This window comes from Somniosus microcephalus, chromosome 1, assembly GCF_052327205.1.
Source record: "Somniosus microcephalus isolate GS21.2 chromosome 1, FLI_Smic_1.0, whole genome shotgun sequence".
Classification (NCBI taxonomy): domain Eukaryota; kingdom Metazoa; phylum Chordata; class Chondrichthyes; order Squaliformes; family Somniosidae; genus Somniosus; species Somniosus microcephalus.
Window position 1 is genome coordinate 49,992,354 of NC_140987.1, and position 18,450 is coordinate 50,010,803.

At 43.9% G+C, this 18,450-nt stretch overlaps 1 protein-coding gene across 3 annotated transcripts in view; it reads left to right on the top strand.

Annotated features, from left to right (window-relative positions):
• Window positions 1-18,450, top strand: part of LOC147124049 (protein WWC2-like) — a 276,343-nt gene that overhangs the window by 180,121 nt on the left and 77,772 nt on the right. For all 3 annotated transcript variants that reach the window (XM_085979385.1, XM_085979512.1, XM_085979446.1), the window contains exons 4-5: window positions 11,493-11,569; window positions 12,637-12,716. In XM_085979385.1, the coding sequence (XP_085835511.1) occupies window positions 11,493-11,569; window positions 12,637-12,716 (157 nt within the window). The remainder of the gene's footprint in view (window positions 1-11,492; window positions 11,570-12,636; window positions 12,717-18,450) is intronic.

Genomic DNA, 18,450 nt, shown 5'->3' on the forward strand with positions numbered 1-18,450 from the left:
GCGCCGGGGGTCCGAGTTGTTGTGGAAATGATCCTCTATCCGCAGTGTCTGTTTCCTTTTGGCAGTCCTGATACCCTTTTTTAGGTTGGTCCTAGCTGCACTGTAAACCGCCGCGTCGCCAGATTTAAATGCTGCATCGCGTGCTTTCAACAGCGAGCGGACCTCTCCGTTCTGCTGCCCATATTGGATACTCCTGATTATGTCCCATGGGGCTTTCAGAAAACAGATTTCATTTTAAATGGGCTGAACCGGGGATTCAGATTCTTAAACTGTGGCGAGCACGCAACTTTCTGCAGCTGGAGGCCACTAGTGTGCTCCACAGAAGTTCTTGCTGTATTGAAACAAAACTGATTTGTGGACTTCATCTTCCCAAAGCATGCCCATTTCTCAGATTAATGTATTTTACTTACATTGTTTAACACATGTGTAAGCTATCCGGATTGATTCGTCCTGGCAAGTGTTTACCACACCTGACTGGTTTGAAGTGACTGTTTCGTGTCAATTATTGTAATTTTATTCACTTATCATTATTTTCCATAAGTATAGGGGGATCTACTTTAGGATTTTGCTTGCCCACTTTTGCCATGTGACTATGAAAGCTTGCAAAAAGCCCATTTATTATTGTGTGCTAAAGTGAAGACAGTGACCTGTAATTTCCGATTGGAGGCTTCCTGCGTGCGGATGCCTGCTATCGGAAAAAAAATCTACGGCCTTACCTGAGGGCTCCCGAGGTCCAGACATTTCTGCTCCTGGGCCTCTCCACAGTCGAAATGCGCAGGGCCCACGTATCCCAGGGGCACATGCAGTTCGCAAGCATGGGATCACGTGGGCCAGGCCAGCCAATGAAAGAAGGGAATCTCCCTTCATACTTTTGACAGATAGACTTGTCAAAAGTATGAATGGGGATCACCCCAAAAAGAAACTAAAACATTAAATACATTTTTTCATTTTTTGAAAAAAATAATTAAAGTTTTTTATGGGGCTAAAAATAAACCTTTTAAAGTATTTTTAAAATTATAAATGAGTGAAAATTTTTTTTTTTTACTTTTCTTAACTCTTATGCTGGTAAAAGCAGGCCGTACGCTTTTACCAGGCGTAAGATTTCTAAGGGTTTTCTGCGGGCGGAGGTTCTGCAGAAAGTGGAACTCTCCCCCCGCAGAGGCCCTTCTCCAGGGCAGGCGTCCGATCTGTCAAGAGCATTCTTGACAGATCGGAAATGCCGGTTTTCAGTGCATGCGCTTCACATATCTGAAACCGGCATTTCCGATGTCCCTACGGGTGTGTACACAGCGCGTACCCACCCGTAGGCACCGGAAAATACGGGCCAATGTATGTTGTGTGAGCCAATGCCGTGATAACAGAGTGTACAATAAAGTGTAGAGTCACTTAATGACACTGAGTGGGGTCTGGCAAAACTGCAAACATTCCTTTCATTTTGTAGAGTAAACATTTACGTATATTTTTTCAAAAGACTTGACACCCATGCTTGCCATCTTTTCTCAGTTCACTGCAGAGCGAGAGGGTTAAACTAATCTAGTAAGGTAGTGCGTAGAGCTGTTGTCAATTTGTCTGTGAACACATTTAGAGCTCCTCCGATAATTCAGTGAGCTTTATCCAGTGGGTGGCAGTGAGCAGCACAGAGCAGGAAGGCCCCAGATTGGATCCCTGGTCTGTGCTGAGTTAGTTGCTTTCAGCCAGAGCAGTGGCAAGACTACTACAGTTGGCCTCAGCTCTCCTGGATTCAGGAGGGGGGAAATGGCCAGGGATCCTAATCCATCTGTGCAGCAAACCCTGCTGAAAGTGAGCGTGTGTGGATGTCGGTGAGTACAGGATTGCGCTCAGCTGCGAAGTCCACTACGATAGAATTGCTTCCTGGATCTCACTCGGAGATGAATAATAGCTCTTAGGGTGAAGTACCAGAGGGTGACTGAAGCCCATGGAACTGTACCACAGCATGAAGTAAAAACACTTTTAGGAGAGAAGAGAACATAAGAACAGCACCTCATCTTCCGATTAGGCACTTTACAGCCTTCCGAACTCAATATCGAGTTCAACAATTTCAGATCATAACCTCGGCCCCTATTATATTTTTATATTTTTTATCCACACTTTTGGTTTGTGCCTTTTCCTTTTTTTTCTCTCTCCCACATGGCAGCTGTCTTTCACTCTGCCAGCGCATTTCACACCTCATCTAGAGCCATTGTTTGTTTCTTTTATTGTCCTATTACTATCTCGTCTCACCTTGAATATCTCTTAATGTTTCTTCTTTCATCCCCTCCCCCATTTCCCAGCCCCCAAACTGTCTTTTAATCTGTTTCATTTCCTGCCTTTTTTCTCAGTTCTGAAGAAGGGTTTCGACCCGAAACATTGACTCTGTTTCTCTCTCCACGGATGTTGCCTGGCCTGCTGAGTTTTTCCAGCGTTTTCTGTTGTTATTTCGGATTTCCAGTATTTTCGCAGTATTTTGCTATCGCATAAGTACATAAGAAATAGGAGCAGGAGTATGCCATTCGGCCCTTCAAGCCTGCTTCGCCATTCAGTAAGATCGTGGCTGATCTTCTACCTCAACACCACCTTCCCGCCTGATCCCCATATCCCTTGATTCCCTTAGTATCCAAAAATCTGTCTATCTCAGCCTTGAATATACTCAACGACTGAGCATCCACAGTCCTCTGGGGTACAGAATTCAAAAGATTGAAAACCCTTTGACCACCAGGGTTTGCCCCTTAAGTAGAGATGAACAAGTCCATAATGGAAAAACACACACAATTTAACTGTGCCAAACTCTCATACTACACTGAAATATTTCACTTATTTCATTTGGTGGAGACGCAGTGGTTCCTTGCACTGTCCAAAAGGGATATTCTGTATTTGCACTGAATCAACAACTACTGAAGGTGAAATATAAAGATAACCAAGAATGTGTTGTAATCCATTGTTTGCAGAAAACTACTGAGGAAAATTAGGGAAGAGGCTTAGTTAATTCAAATCCCATCAGTTTCTAGTTTCTCAGATGGCCTGTGTAAATATGCTTTAAGAGTCTCTAGTTAATAATAAAATTTCTGAGTTACATTCCTTAAAGTGATCCATTATTCACAGAGGTAAAAAAGGCACATCAGTTTGCTGGTAATAGAATTGTACGCTGCCTGGTGATTGATTGTACTTAGCCCTGCTCCCAGTGCACTGGTGGTAGGCGTCTTTCTACCTTGAAGTATGAATACATCACTCACAATGCTTCAGGAACACAAATAGGAATCCATTTTTAAAGTTTGCATTGAGAGCTGGGTTCTGATGAAAGGCAGCAAATACATTATTTGTAACACTTAATTGTGTTCTATTGGTTTTAAGCTCTGTCAAGAGGAGGTGGTTAGGCTCTCTCTTGTTGGAGATGGTCATTGCCTGGTACTTGTGTGGCCCGAGTGTTACTTGCCACTTATCAGCCCAAGCCAGGGTGTTTTCCGTGTCCTGATACATGTGAGCATGGACTGCTTCATTATCTGAGGAATTGCAAAATGAAGTTGAACCTTATGCAATCATCAACAAACAGCTCCACTTCTGACCTTATGATGGAGGGAAGGTCATTGATGAAGCAGCTGAAGATAGTTAGGCCTAGGACGCTGCCCTGAGGAAGTCCTGTAGAGATGTTCTGCGGCTGAGATGATTGGTCTCCAGCAAACACAACTATTTTTCTTTATGCCATGTATGACTCCAGCCACTGGAGAGTTTTTCCTCTGATCCCCATTGACTTCAGTTTTACTAGGGCTCCTTGGTGCCACACTCGGCCCCCTGCTGTTTTGATGTCAAAGGCAGTCAATCTCACCTTGCCTCTAGAAGCCAACTCTTCTGTCCATGTTTGAACTTTGTTGCTGGCAGCCTCTTTCAATAACTTGTTTAAAGTAGGGAAAGGAGACATTATCACCGTGATCTCACTAGGATTATGCTGGTGGAAAATCCTGGCCTTTGAATCTAACCAACACAACTTGCTATGTGCTAGGTAAATTCAGTGTTCCCACAATGCTCAAAGATAGCTTGGGCTGGAGATAGGGCAATAACACCAGTAGTGATACTTTGGCCTGCACTCCATTTGACCATGGCTCTCCACTGGAAGCATGAGACCATAATTTGTATTACAGGTTGAGCGTCCCAAATCCGGAATTCCGGAATACATGATGCTCCAGAATCCGGACTGCGGGACGATTGCTGGCAGGGTTCCGGAATCCGTAAAATGTTCCGGAATCCAGACACCCTGAGGGAGGCTTACCAAAAACCGGAAATAGTGCAACCTGGGCCCAGGCATTTCCGAACTCGGCGCGTGTTTCTGATGTCCGAAGTCCGGAAATATCGCAACCTGGGCTCGGGCGTTTCCGGACTTCAGACATCAGAAACACGTTCCGAAGTCCGGAAAAACCCGAAAACCGGCTCGGCCTCGGTCCTGAGGTTGCCGGATTCGGGATGCTCAACCTGTACTAGTGTGATTATTACAATGTATGTAACTTTACACACTACAGATTATGTCATGAATTTAATGACATAATGAGATTGATGCCACTATTGCGTACTGGTCACTAAACCCAGAAGGTGTGCTGACACACTGGTTAGTGATGTGACAAGTTGTACTAGGCATTGGTAGGTCATGAGTTCAAACTTGCTATTCTTCAAATGATAAATTCATGGTCATGCTGTGCTGTCAGATAATAGACTGAACAGTGGGCAAATGCCTTCCCAGTACAATTGGCCTCAGTGCCATTAGAGTCGGGAGGTGCAAATTCAGCCAGGATTTATGCTCCTGATTGCTATCCCAAGGTGGAAAATGCACAGGCGCGGGCACTGGATGAAGACAGTATGGGATTCCACCGTTGAACAGCCCATACTTTGGGCGAGGCAGCTAGTGCTAGGGTTGCAAAATTCTGGGAATTTTTAAAAGAGGAAACTTTCCATGGGAATTTTTGGGAATTTTGGGAATTTATGGGAATTTATGGGAATTTTGAGTTTTTTTGCACACTGAAGGTTTTTGTCTCTGACCCTTATATTATCTTTGTCGTCAAAATAGACATACTGTTCCATACAAATAAAAACAGGCTTTCAAAACTTTATTTAGGTTATAATTTTGAACTTTATTGAACCCCCACAAAAAAGACCCATCTAAAATAAAATAAAAAGAGCGTCAGCTTATTTAGCCTATAATTTGTCCTTATTTTGTCCCTTTGAGTCTTCTACTCATGAGTCTTCTGAGTCTTCTACTCCTCATTGCTCCTCCTGATTCTCTGACTCTGGCTCTGACGTGTCCATTTCCTCCTCTGTGTCAGTGTCTAGCTGTGTGGTGGACACTTCTTTAACTGGCTCAATAAGTTGTAGGTTCGCCCGGATAGCCACCAGTTTCTCCACTCTCTTGTTAGTCAGCCTGTTGCGCACCTTTGTATGCGTATTCCCCAAAAGTGACCAGTTTCGTTCAGAGGCCGCTGATGAAGGTGGGATTTGGAGTATCACCGATGCAATAGGTGACAGGGCCTCAGATGCACAAAGTCCCTTCCACCAGGTATGTGCACTGATATGCTTGCATGATTCCCATATCCCATCCCCATTCCAAAGACCTTGCTTGGTAGAGAACTTTGCCAGACTTCCCAGAACTTTGCCCACATCCAGATTGAGATGGTGAGAGAGGGTAGAAATCACACTGTAAGCGCTGTTGATCTGTTCTCCAGAAAGTATTGGTCTCCCAACATGCTTTGGGTCCAGCATGTATGCTGCAGCATGAATCGGCTTGACACAAAATTCTTGATGCGTCTGTATGAATTGAACAATTGCCTTCTCCTCTGCTTTGAGCAGCAGGGATGTGGGTAGGGCAATGCTGATTTGTTCTTTTAAATCAGTAAAAAGCCTGAGAACATCTGACAAGACAGCATCATCTCCTTCAATCTGAGCAATTGCAGATGCTACTGGTGAGAGTAGTTTAAGGCTGCTAACCACTCTCTCCCAAAACACATCATCCAGCAGTATTTTCTTGATGGTGGTTTCCATATCCCCAGACTGGGATATTGCCATTTCTTGCAGCGACTCCTTACCCTCCAGAAGGCTGTTGTACATTATGACAACACCACCCCATCTAGTGTTGTTGGGCAGCTTCAGTGTGGTGTTCTTGTTCTTTGTCATTTGCTTGGAGTTGTAGGTTGCTGCAACAACCTGTTTTCCCCTGACATACTTAACAACTTGCTTGGCTCTCTTGTACAGTGCTTCCATGGTTCTCAAACCCATGATGTCCTTGAGGAGCAGGTTAAGCCCATGAGCTGCGCATCCAATAGACGTAATATGAGGGTAGGCCTCCTCCACTTGAGCCCAAGCAGCCTTCATATTCGCAGCATTGTCAGTAACTACTGCAAAGACCTTTTGTGATCCAAGATCGTTGATGACCGCTTTCAGCTCATCAGCAATGTATGTGCCTGTGTGTCTGTTGTCCTTCGTGTCTGTGCTCTTGAAGAATACTGGGAGAGGAGTGGAGACGATGTAGTTTATGATGCCCTCCCCTCGTACATTTGACCACCCATCTGAGATAACTGCAACACAGTCTGCCATCGCTATCGTTTCTTTGAGCTTTCCTTGGACTCTGTTATACTCAGCCTCCAGCAAATAAGTAGACAAAGCATGTCTGGTGGGAGGACAGTATGCAGGGCGAATAACATTGAAAAATCTCTTCCAGTACACATTGGCTGTGAGCATGAGGGGTGAGCCTGCTGCATATACAGCTCGAGCAAGGCACTCATCTGCATTCTTCTGGCTATGGTTATCCATTGTATCAAAGAACCTTCCAAGTGGGCCAGGAGTTGCTGATGATAAGGAGCCTGATGCTGAATGAGAACCATCATCTTCTTGAATGGCATTGTTCTATGCAGAGAAATAAAGGGCATTCATCTCTGTGTCGAACTGCGGTCGATCAGCACGATTGCAACAGGGTGAGTACATTTTTGCTGATGCTCCATGTGATGGAAGCATGACCTGTACACACACGACACTACATCACCAATAGTGTATTATTTTGTATATTTTAAATTGAAGGACAACAGAGTTCAACAAGTAAGTGGTTTATGATATACCTATCAATTCGTCCAATGAAAAGCGACGAGTTAAGAAAGTAACTATAGGTTTTTATTGACTAAATAACAGAGCCCACCCTCGTGGGTGATCGGATCCAAGAAGGAGGAATACCAGCCAGTCGACCACCTTTATACCCGGGCAGGTAGGCGGAGCCATGGGCGGAGTCGGCAGTGGTCAGCCCAGGTATAGCAGCGTGACAAGAGGCAACCTCGTACAGTGATACAACAATGTGAACAGTGATAACTATAGGGAAACGATCTAACAGTGATAACTATAGTGTAACGATAGTGAACGGTAAAAGTGGTTTACCACAGTTTATTTGGTATAAAGTCTGATTTACTTACTGCATCATCACAACATCAGCAGAAAACAAAATGACTTCCCTCAGGACCCCTAACCTGGATCTTAAAAAAACTATAGCAGTCTTACAGATGCCTGCAGGCCAATCACAATTCGATATGCAAATATTACAAATAGAGGGAGCTAATCGCTCATCCACTCATCCAACCAATCAGGACACATTTGTTCACAGTCACACACAAAACTTGTAATTATTAAAACAAGCCAAGTAAGAAGATAAACATATATTGATTAAGAAATTCCTTAATAATTAAGATTCCATCTCTGTTAGTAATTTTAAGAGAGGACCTGTGGAAAAAAAAAGAAAGAAATACAAAAAAAACAATATTATGCTAGCATGTGCTTTTTTGGGCAAAATTCCCAAAATTCCCAAGCTAAACTTCCCGTGGAAAATTTCCGGAAATTTACCGGAAACTTTCCACCCCTTTGCAACGCTAGCTAGTGCCCACGGAATCGTATGTCAGTACATGTCCACATTTTCAGGATAGGAGGAATGAACATTGAATAGGCAAGAAAGAAGGAAAAGAAAACAAAGTGACAGGTTACTGCCCTTCAGTAACTGCTCTTATTATTCCATAGTAAAATTCCTTTTGAGTTGCAAAGGGGCAAAGGAAGTGAAGAGAGGAACTAAGTAGAGCCGGACACCCTTGCGTAGAGTAGGATGTTTAAATAACCAGTCCTTTTAGACCGCTGGCATTCACAGCAGTACAGAACGGCAGCACGGTGGCATAGTGGTTAGCACTGTTGCCTCACAGCGCCAGAGACCCGGGTTCGAATCCGGCCTCGGGCAACTGTCTGTGTGGAGTTTGCACATTCTCCCCGTGTTTGCGTGGGTTTTCTCCGGGTGCTCCGGTTTCCTCCCACAGTCCAAAGATGTGCGGGTTAGGTTGATTGGCTATGATAAATTGACCCTTAGTGTTAGGGGGATTAAATACGTGGGGTTACAAGGATAGGGTGGGATATGTGTTGGTGTAGGGGTTACGGGGATCGGGTGGGATATGTGTCGGTGCAGGCTCGATGGGCCGAAATGGCCTCTATCTGCACTGTGGGGTTTCTGTGATTCTGTGAGAACTGAGTAGAATAACATGTGGATGTGCTCCTGATGTTTCCAGTCAGTCTACATTCCTCAACTTAACTGGCAAAGAAAGTGATGCCTGCCTTACGTATAATTATTTACTGTGGTTTGCACGTTACCCCCCAGATTATTTGATAGGTTTTACGACTCCGAAAACTAGGGATAGCAGCCAGGAAAATTCAGATGCCCCTAAACTTAAATCTTACTGAAGCAAAGCATCATTTCTATCCCCTGAGCTGGGACTGCCCTTCCTAAGGGTATCTCTACTTGCTGTTCCCCTTTGCCACACGTCCAATAATTCTAAACAATCCAGAAAGCCATTAGCATCTCTTGTGGAGTTACTGATGATCCTTAAAACAGCTCTCCATCAAGGCCTATGCATCCACCCATGGTACGTCACAGCCGGGGATCGCTCTCCCACCCCACCTCCTCCCCCCCATCCCCGCTCCCGCCTCAAAGGCTCATTTGAGTTTCTCCAGTGAGTAGCTAAGTCCTGACCAATAAGGATTCCTGGTCTGTGCTGATCGCAGACAGTAGGGGTGCTACAATTAGCCCGCAGCCCCCTCGGATTAGGTTGGGAATAATCGAGCCCTACTCCTGATTGCTATCCAGTGATGTCTGCGGAGGGGGCTGCGCATGTGTGGACATTGGGTGAGGGCAGGGCCTGGCTTGGCTGTGTGCCCTCTGTTTTCAAATAGCTTGCCATCAGTCACGGTCAAGGCTCACAAATTATGGCCATTTGGAAGAAATACCAAAGGGAGACCAGTGCATATTGAACCGTACTTAACCAAGGAGTCCATTACTTCAGGAGAGGAGAGGAGAACAATTGGTGTGAAAGAAGAAAGAAAAAAATACTCTTTAAAAAAAAAACATCACATCTGAAAGTCCATCCACTCTGTACTTTTTGACATCCCTACTTATGGCACTTAGCTTGGATATTGGAAAATGCATGAGAGGAAGGAATAAGGAAAGATTCTGATTTGGCCTATTTGACCATGACACACACAATTTGGTCCCCATCCCTACTTTCCTCCCCCTTCCCCAATTTCCCTTGTATTTGGAGGTAGAACTATTTTTGAAAAACCTGTGACCCAGCAGCAATACATGTTACGATGAGTCAGCTATCAGCATTGTTGTTACTGCTGTTGCCATGGGTGGATATCTTGTTAATAATAGCTCAAAGCTGAGCTGCACGCTTATATTACAATGGGGCTCGATAAACTAAAGAGCCTTTTGCTGTTGTTGTGTTTACCCTGCAAGGTGACTTTCGACTCCTTAGGTTGATGCGATTGATGTACCTGCTTTGTGGGTGTGCAGCATCTCCGCCCCCCCCCCCCAATGTACGTACACCCATATGCACGCAAACTATGATGCAGTACATTATCTATGTACATATGCATATATATTAGTGGTAGTGCAGCAGGTACAATATTCAGGGCATGCTGAAGCTTTCGGGGAATGCAACTTGTATTACCACATTGTCAATGGAATGAAAATTGGGCGGGTTGTATAAAGGGTGGGTGATCCACTCTGCCAGATTACCACCTTGGTGGTTAAGATTAAAATCTATCCCAGTGTCTCTGAAATCCACAATTACTTCACACTACAACATCTCATTTACAGCTACTGACCTTTACAGTCCAGCATTCGAGATTGATTTTCAGGAATAATCCTTGTCTTACCTACTGCTCGAGGCTATGGAATATAAACAAAGTGTGTAAAGTAGGTGTCATGAATCTTATCATTCATGAAGCAATGACTCATGAAATAACACTGGGCGGCCAGCTGGTGGCGCCGTCCAAGGAGTATAAATACTCGGGCGTGGGCCCAGCTTGCCCAGGATGTTTTTGTAACCAGGAACTAGTGATGTAACTAGAATCTCATGGTTGTGAAACAGTTGATTAAAGCCTTGTTTTATACTCAGCCAAGTGCTTAGTGAGTTTTCTTACGTCAGTAGGTGTTATGGAGATTATGATTTACCACTTTTTCTATGTTTCCAGATTCTATTGAAGGGGGTAGAATTTCCACGGGGGTTCTCCCGATCTTCCACTGTGACTTCAGCGCAAACCTTGGAGAAACAGCGGAAACTCCGTCAAAGATATGGTGGGAGATTGGGAGAACCCCCGTGGAAATTCTACTTGTTCATGAAAAACAAACCGGAGATGTGGGCTTAAATCTGACTCTGCCATTTGTGCTTCCCTATCGTGGAAAGGGACAACTTTCCAAAAGTGCGCTCCCAGCACAGAGTCCTGCCTGTCAGGGACACATCAGGAAATTACGGGCATGGTCCCCACGATTTCACATCCATATATTTAAATAGAAGGAGATCCAGTATCGCAAGCAGAGTTTGCTTTATCCTGTTCCATGCAGGTCAGGGAAAGGGGGAGAGGAACTGCCAATATTAAGTCAGCAGCATCCTGGAAGGTGCAGTTTTCACTGGAATGAAGCAAGTTTCAGATTGGCAACCAAGCTTAATAAAACCAATCATTTGAGGTTGCGATCACCCTGGACAACTTTATTCATCCTCTCGATTTTCTTATTTTACTTCCCTACAGCAGCTTCCTCCAACCAGCAAGCTGAGGCAGCACATGTACCACCAGCAGTGGTGACGCTCTGTTTGCAGTAATAGAGGCTTTCAGAATCAAAATGGCGCATTCTGCTGCCCGGGAATGCTCTTCCTTATGATGTGGTTAATGGCTGCCACACATTTGACCACCAGCAGTGGTAGCTGGTCTTGTGCATCAACTATTCAAGGCGTTAATCATCTGGTTGGCAGGTAGTCATTCCACCTTCTATGGACGACCACTTAGTGGCACATACCGCCCATTTTCTATGTAACCATTTTCTTACTACTTATTTTAACAGTGACTGTTACACTTTGTAATATCTAGAGGGCTGCTGCTTCGTAGAACTTATGAGTAAAGTTACGAATTCCGTAACAAGTTTATTTGCATTGTTTATTTTGCAGTGTTCTCAGGATCTTCATCGAGCACCAAGTATGACCCTGATATCCTAAAGGCAGAAATATCAACCACAAAAGTCCGGGTAAGAATAACAGATGCTGAAGGAATTTGATTCGAACTGAGGTTTCACTGAGAAGTTGAAAGGCGGCCTTTTCAAACCTTGTTTTTTTTAAATTATTTTGATTGACAGTTGATAGGCTAGGGTCCAAAAATGTTTAAGCATTTAGCTTTGGCTTCTTGACTATCAGTAAACCTGAGATATTCCACAGAACCTCCAAACACTTTTCACCTGTTCCCCAAAAGGTTTAAATTCTCCCAGGAGAAAAGGTTATGGACGGGTTCCACATGTGACATTTACCTGGCAGGGGTTTTGTGCTGTTTTGAGTAGGTTTGCATTAACATGGGCAGAGATGTGATTAAAGCAAGGGTACTAGCCAGCTGCTTCAGTCACCTAGAGTGAGACATGCGCATTTGTACAATATAGTCATGCTATAATTTGAGCTGAACCATCTATACAGACTGGGGATTACTGGGGATGATGTTATCATGCAAATATTTAACGTGCTTGACTTCAGATTCCTCTCTGCTAATTAGTGGAGGCGTCAACCCATTTAACACAAATAGGCTAACATCTTCTTTAAAAGAAAAAATGAACTTGCATATGGGGTTACGTTAAAAGGGTAAATTCAACAATCCTGCACTCTCAACGGGTAGCTACAATCGAAGGGAACACAGATCAGAAATAGAGCTACAGAACTATAGCTCCAATTTTCCAACCCACACTCCCTTCAAGCGCAACTTCCTGCTAGGGGTCAATGAATTTACCCGGAGTATATTTTGTTCACATGTATGTTTATATGATACATTGGTGCGCTGAGTTTGTTGGCAGAGTGGTGCAATGCTGGTGGGGAGAAAGTATTTTGTTAGGTGCATACTACAGGACATTTAGGAGCAGGGATATCTTGAGTTGGGCTCTTGCCACTTTCAGTGCCTATGAAGGAATGCTGCTCTTGTTCATAGCAGTGTTGGGGTGGTTAGGAAATGGGGGTCATGCTGATGGGCCTCCAGGAAGGATGCCCAGATTGTCTGGTACACCCTGTTCTTTTCTAGCTAAAAGATTTGTTTTTTTTTATATCTGTTCCTCCACAGGTAAACAAGCTGAAGAGAGAACTTTCCCAGATGAAACAAGAACTGTTGTACAAAGAGCAAGGGTTTGAAACCCTACAGGAGTAAGTTTCTCATGTCAAGGTTAACGCAATTTATAAATATCTTAAAACTGGGCCTCAATTTAGGTAAATATAAACACAAAAAAACTTGAGGCTGATGTACTAAATGCTCTGTGTGGCAGAGCTGTACAGTTTGATTCACACACAGAATTCCACACATGACATGACTTTCCATAGGGCAGTCACTTATAGAGAAGGCATAGGAGGGGATTGCCTGCCCGCTCTCACCTGAAGAATAGAGGAATCTAAAACTGGAGAGATCTAAAAATTAGGAAAAGTTACGTGAAAATGGAGTACTAAAAAATGTTTTAAAAACTTCTTGCATTCTTGAATGGCCAGCATACCAAAAACTATCTTTAAAAATGTTTTGCTTGTTTTATATTTTTCCATTTAAAGAAAAGAATTCTATCTTTCCTAGACCAACAAGAAATCAGATTCCCCATCCCATTCTGGGGTACAGTAGCATAGTGGTTATGTTACTGGACTAGTAATTCAGAGTTCTTGGGCTAATGATCTAGAGACATGAGTTCAAATCTCACTCGCGACAGCTGGGGAATTTAAATTCAGTTAATTTAATAAATCTGGAATTAAAAAAAAAAACTAGTATCAGTTCCTACAAACAGTGGTGACCATGAAACTACTGGAATGTTGTTAAAAACCCATCTGGTTCACTAATATTCTTTAGGGAAGGAAATCTGCCGTCCTTACCTGGTCTGGCCTATATGTGACTCCAGACCCACAGCAATGTGGTTGACTCTTAACTGCCCTCTGAAATGGTGGCTCACCACCACCTTCTCAAGGGCAGTTGGAGATGGGCAATAAATACTGAACTTGCCAGTGACACCCACATTCTGTGAATGAATAAAGAAAAAAAGTCATGGTAACAGGCATCACATTAGACCCCTAGAGAGCCAGTTGTCTAAATGATGATTAAAAAAGACTAGCAACTTACAGTATCTTAAAACACTTCATATACTGCAAATTTTTACTTGAATTACATTGAGGTGCAGTGATTGTCATTACCTAGGTCAGCCTCCTGGGGTTAGGTATGAGTTTATGTCGCTACTTTTTCTTTAAAGATTTAAAATGTTGTGCTTTGTACTTTGAAACAAACACAAGAATTAAGGTGTGCTCACAGTGACGCTCCTACTGAAAACGCATCCCTCGAGCATATATCCCGTAGGAACAACGAGTGCATCTGTGCATCATTGTTTCACTGGAATGCTGGTGAGGAAGGGGCTTAACCCAGCTTAGTTAAAATAATTAATTGCTGCCTTTGATTGATGTTAGAACCTATTAAAAAAATTGCACTTAGGATTTACTATCCTGTAGTCCATTTGGGGTCGGGTGGGGGGTGAGGTCAGGACAATTTCAGAAAAATTAAATTGTGTTGCTGGGCGTTAGAAAAGAACTGGCATTTATCAAGCACCTTATTACACCTACAATAGCATAATACTGCGGATGCTGGAAATCCGAAATAACAACAGAAAACGCTGGAAAAACTCAGCAGGCCAGGGCAGCATCCGTGGAGAGAGAAATGGAGTTAACGTTTCAGGTCGAAGACCCTTCATCAGAACCTTATTACATATCTCTGAAACATCCCAAAGCACTTCACATACAATGAATTACTTTGTAGAGCAGTCGCTGTTGTTATGATGGTGAATATGATAGCCGTTTTGCATATAGCAAGATCCCACTAGCAGCAATGAGATGAATGACCAGGTAATTTCTTTTTGAGGGTGTTGGTTGAGGGGAAAATGCTGGCCACAACACCAGGAGAATTCCCCTCTCTTCTACAGGTATTGCTGTGTGACCTTTAACAGCCCTCTGAACCACCAGAACAGGCAGATAGGGCCTTGGTTGACCCACTGCACCAGATGTTGTAAAATGAAGTTCTTCAAGTCAGCCGGCGTTTGATTTTACCTTTTGGACACGTTTTAAAAATTCCCCCTTTGCTCCACGTCTTTTTGTTTTGGTTACGCCTCTTTATCTCCAGACTTCCTCATACAACTGTCAATGTCAATGTGTGATTAACTAATGTAAAGTGCACTGATATAGGTTGGCACTGTTGCCCTGCCAGTTTTTCTTCCCCCACCCTACATTCCTCCCACATGTACAACCCAGCCAAACCAGTGCGCCCAAATTCTGATACCAGTCGAGGTTCAAATTCAATTTGCAATCTCACTGAAGCGACTGAGGGCTACATAGTCAATAACTTTTGCTTTGTTTTAGTGCGGGTGGGGGGGGAGGAGGGGGGAAAGAGAAAATTGGCATTAAAAATGAAGTACCGCAGTAGGACTGATAAGATTATGTATGAACTGGTTAAAGTTTAGTCAGGCAGATTGCTTTTATTATATCTCTTTCACAATGCAGCATTGTTCAAAATGGTTTGCTTGCTGGCAATTCTGATCGGAATCCAAAATATGTTTGGGTAATTGTCAACAAAATACCACAGGGAAACAATGGGCAGCTGTGTGAGCCATTTGGCAGGTCAGGTTTTGGTTTTTGCACTCCACCTAATGCTGAAAGTTACTGCAAACAAACACATTTGTACAATCACAAAGACTCCCCGCTTCAGCGTCCACTGACTTCCTGCTCCAAATGTCACCGCTGCACTTTCAATTTTACCAAACAAATAGGGCTCGAGCCTTTCTTCTATAAGAATGGTCAGACAGTACAAGCCTGTGAAAAGAACACCCTTCTGGTGGGCAGTGCTCCATCTGTTAGGAGCAGAGCAATTGCTAGACAAAAAAAGATTATAAGTCCATCTAGTTTGCCTTCTACCATCCTGCGAGTTGCATGTTGCAACAATAAGGGAGTTGTTGACTAATCATGGCAATCCATCTCTACCATTTAGTCTGCAACAGACCCAGACTTGAGGCGATTAAACCCCCATTGGTGGAGAGCATTGGGAATCACAAGTCTAAAGTCACCTGTTCCTTCCAAATATTCTACACTTACCATATGCCATCATATACTTTATCCCAAAACATTATTTTTCTGAAAGAAATCTATCTAATCTGCGTGTGAATGAATTAATACTAACTGTTCCCGCTATCTCTATGGGAGTTTGTTCCTTAGATTTACCACTCGCTCACTGAAATAATAGCCTCGATATTAAACCTCCCCCCCCCCCCACGCACGATGGGCGAGAGAGGGTGGGATGGGCGGCGGAGTTAAAAAGTGAAATTCGTGGAACGCAACCCCAACTCACTCCGCCGCCATTTTTACGGCAGTGGATTTAGGGGCATCCGAGCGTCCCGCCGTGGAGAGGCAGGACCCTTATTAACCTATTTAAATCCGGCTCCTACAGTGCAATTGGGAGCCCGATTTGAAGTTAACTGCAGCTGCACAGGTTTCCCAAGGGGGTCAGGAAACTCGGCAGTGAAACAGAGGTGGGAGCTGCCGGCTCCCAAAGGGAAGTGACTGTTTCAGCGCTCCCTGTGATCCAGGAAGAGCAGGTTTGCTCCACCCAGGTCCATCAAGGAAGCCATCGTCCTTCCTCAGCCACTCATAATCCCAGTCCTCTATCCCCTTAATCATTCTGGTTGCTCTCTTTTGAACCCTTAACAATAGCTGCAGTAGTCTTTTCATTCTGTGGTGAGTATTGAGCACAGTGCGTGCAGCGACCAAGTCACAGTCTTAAGCAAACTTTCCCTGCAAGTGGAAACAATCTGCCCGTTAGAGGGCTGTTGCGGTCGTTGGGGAAAGTTGTGCACTCGGGGGGCACTCAGCTCCTGGAGCAGCTGGCTCTGAGTACTTCCCTGCCCTGAACCTCTCATTTTTCCCCTTGCCCCTCTGATCCTAAAGGTGATGACTCAGACTTGGGTACAGTTGCATGGGAACCTCATATTTCACCTAAGTGGCCTTTCTTTATATATAATCCTGGACACTGAAAGTTATTTGACCCCAATAGCTGAGTCCAGTCCTATCTTCACCTGACTTCCGAATATCACACTGTATAGTGGTCAGGAACGGTAACTCTGACCCTTATTTCTCCACCCTACCCTACCCCACCACCCCCAGCCTGATGACACTGACGTCAATTGTATCAGCACTGCCACTGCAATCAGCGTGAACCAGCGATCGGACCTTCCCGCTCTGTTATTGCTCAGTGCTACACCACGTGGTGTACGTATTCATTGACACTTTAGAGAGCTCAATATGAAAACAAACATTACCTTTTATTGTTAGAAAAAAGTTAAAATGTTAAAAGTGGCAGATACAGTTGAAGATATATAAGGAAGCCATTGCATCACCAAGAGTATTATTACTCTGTTTATAAATGAGCCAAATTTCCTTCCATTAAATTGTAGCTTAACAACACAGGCCCTTGCAGTGTATGTCAGGTCAATGATCTTTGTTTTTGTAATAACCAAGTGTTATAGATATACTGAGCATTTTTACTGAGGCTTGAACAAGCTGCAAAACAAACCTGTGGAATGCAAAGAGAACCTGCTCAACCTACTTAATGTATGATTACAAGCCAGTGGAGGAACTCTCTGACTCGGGTTTAGGAGCCTGAAGCTGAATTGTTCTGGATGCTACTTCAGCAGGAAAGAAAGAAAGATTTGCATTCATATGGTGCCTTATGATGTCCCTCAGAGACATCTCAAAGTGCTTCACACACAATGAATTACTTTGAAATGCAGTGACTGCTATGAGGTGGGCTTGATGGGCCATGTTAGAACCACACCTCAGGAAGGATATATTGACCTTGGAGGAGGTGCAGCACAGATCCGCCAGATACCGGGGTGAAAAGGGTTAAATTATGAGGACAGGGTTGCATAGACTAGGCTTGTACAGGAAACTCTCGTTTAAACGGCACCTAAATATCCAGAATTCTCTATTAACCGGCAAAATTTATACTCCGAAAACAATGCCTCAATAACCGGAAATGTTGCCGAGTCCAAGTCTCCCGCGGTGGCCGAGTTAGTCAGTGGGGGTAGTTCTCCAAACTGCCACCACTCGGCTTCTTGGCGCTATCGGAAGTCATTAAAGAGTTATGGATTACCCTCAACTGGCAGTACTGTACTTAATCCAGCATCTTCCACCATCCATTTAACACAGCATTCTGTAGGTGAGTACCCAGCTACTGCATACTGCACATTTCTTGATTTTTTAAGTTTTTGTTTGTTAAAAATAGCCTCGGTAGATAACCCTCTCCGGCATCCAGAATTTTTAATCAACCGGCACCATCCCGGTTCCGTCGGTGCCGGATACCAAAGAGTTTCCTGTATTCCCTTGAATATAGAAGATTAAGGGGGGATCTAATTGAGGTGTTTAAGAAAAGGACTTGATGGGGTAGATAGAGAGAAACTATTCCCTCTGGTGGGGCAATCCTTAACAAAGGGGCATAACCTTAACATTAGAACTAGGCCATTCAGGGGTGATGTCAGGAAGCACTTCTTCACAGAAAGGGTAGTGGAAATCTGGAACTCTCTCCCCCAAAAAGCTGTTGAGGCTGAGGTTCAATTGAAAGTTCAAAACTGAGATTGGTAGATTTTGATTAGGCAAGGGTATTAAGGGATATGGAACCAAGGAGGGTGAACGGAGCTAAGAAACAGATCAGCCGTGATCTAATTAAACAGGCTCGAGGGGATGACTGGCTTACTCGTGTTCCTATGTTCCTAAAGCCCAGTAAGTGTAAAGCCCTGAGGTAATAAGAAATGAGAAGCTTGTAGGTTTCTCTTGTGCTCAGCCATTTGTTTGATTTTTCTGCAAACTTACAGAAAGC